A 1,377-nucleotide genomic window follows, 5' to 3' on the forward strand; every position below is an offset into this window, starting at 1 on the left:
CAGCTCTCACTGGGCATAAAATCTGCACAGTTCTATCTCTTTCCAGGGCAGCCACCTTGTTCTCTGCATGAGGAGCATGGTGGTCCAGATGCTTCCAGGAGGGATCTGGGGCAAAGCTCTAACTAAGCAACACATCATTTTGATTTTGTGTGTCTGGGATATAAGGATGGCCGGTAAGGGGAACAATAAAGTTCTTGAGATTTCACAAGTAATTTATTGATGTCCAGAATTTGAGGTGCTGATGGCACACCTAAGTGGCAATATGCAGCAGGCAGATCAATACGTGACGCATCAGAGAAAGCAGAATGGGTGATGTGATGTGCAATGCCACGGAAGCACTGCAGCTAGGAGAGGTGACAGCTAACGGGGATGTTTAGAGTCTTTGAGTGAACCAACCACATCACAGAGTAATTGTAATTTATTTCAGTCAATCTTCTGTAGAGACTTAGCATTCACCTTTAGAGGAAGGTCCTTTGAGCAGGGACAGAGATGGTGATGTCACTGACAGTCCGCCTTTTACTCTGGGTGAGAGGTCTAGAATCCTCAGCTCCTGTATTCGTGCCCACAAGGGCCTCATCTAGGTGAAGGCTCCACCTGCCCCACCCTGCCATGGCCACCACGCTCCTCTGCTGTGTGGTTCTTTGTCTCCTGGGAGAAGGTGAGTCCCCACAAATAAAGCACCTGCATTTTTGGATATTGCCAGTTATGATTCCAATTATGTTTCTTATTCTGTCCCCAGATTCTATCTCTTTTCACAGAGCTTATAGATGCTGGAGTCACCCAGACACCAAGGCACAAGGTGACAGAGATGGGACAAGAAGTAACTATGAGATGTCAGCCAATTTTAGGTCACAATACTGTTTTCTGGTACAGACAGACCATGATGCAAGGACTGGAGTTGCTGGCTTACTTCCGCAACCAGGCTCCTCTAGATGATTCAGGGATGCCCAAGGATCGATTCTCAGCGGAGATGCCTGATGCAACTTTAGCCACTCTGAAGATCCAGCCCTCAGAACCCAGGGACTCAGCTGTGTATCTTTGTGCTAGTGGTTTGGTCACAGTGCTGCAGAATCACCCGCTCCCTGTGCAGAAACCCTGGTGCTTCCTCTTCTCCTCCAGTACCCAGCAGCTCTCAGCAGCCTTTCTTGCTCCTCCCCTAGCACAGGAAGTACATAGGTTTGGTGTTCCACATGTCCCTAGGCAAGGCAAGAACAGGTCATAAGGACGCATCACGTTAGGAAACTTTTGGTAGGAAGTCAGTGGGTGTGATGGTTCCTGGGATTCCTCACACACTTCTCACAAGGGTGCCTGAGTCCAAGTTTGAGGGTGAGTGTCACAGATTGGAGCTTTCAAGTGATTGAGTGAGCTTAAAACTGT

At 48.4% G+C, this 1,377-nt stretch overlaps 1 gene segment (V, D, J or C); it reads left to right on the plus strand.

Annotated features, from left to right (window-relative positions):
* Positions 1 to 544: 544 nt before the first annotated feature.
* LOC129041632 (T cell receptor beta variable 12-5-like) lies at positions 545 to 1,365 on the plus strand. The segment is given in 3 exon segments: positions 545 to 658; positions 759 to 1,050; positions 1,299 to 1,365. Coding segments are annotated over 3 exon segments (408 nt in total).
* Positions 1,366 to 1,377: the final 12 nt, after the last annotated feature.

This window comes from Pongo pygmaeus, chromosome 6 (genome assembly GCF_028885625.2).
Source record: "Pongo pygmaeus isolate AG05252 chromosome 6, NHGRI_mPonPyg2-v2.0_pri, whole genome shotgun sequence".
In the NCBI taxonomy this organism is placed as follows: Eukaryota; Metazoa; Chordata; class Mammalia; order Primates; family Hominidae; genus Pongo; species Pongo pygmaeus.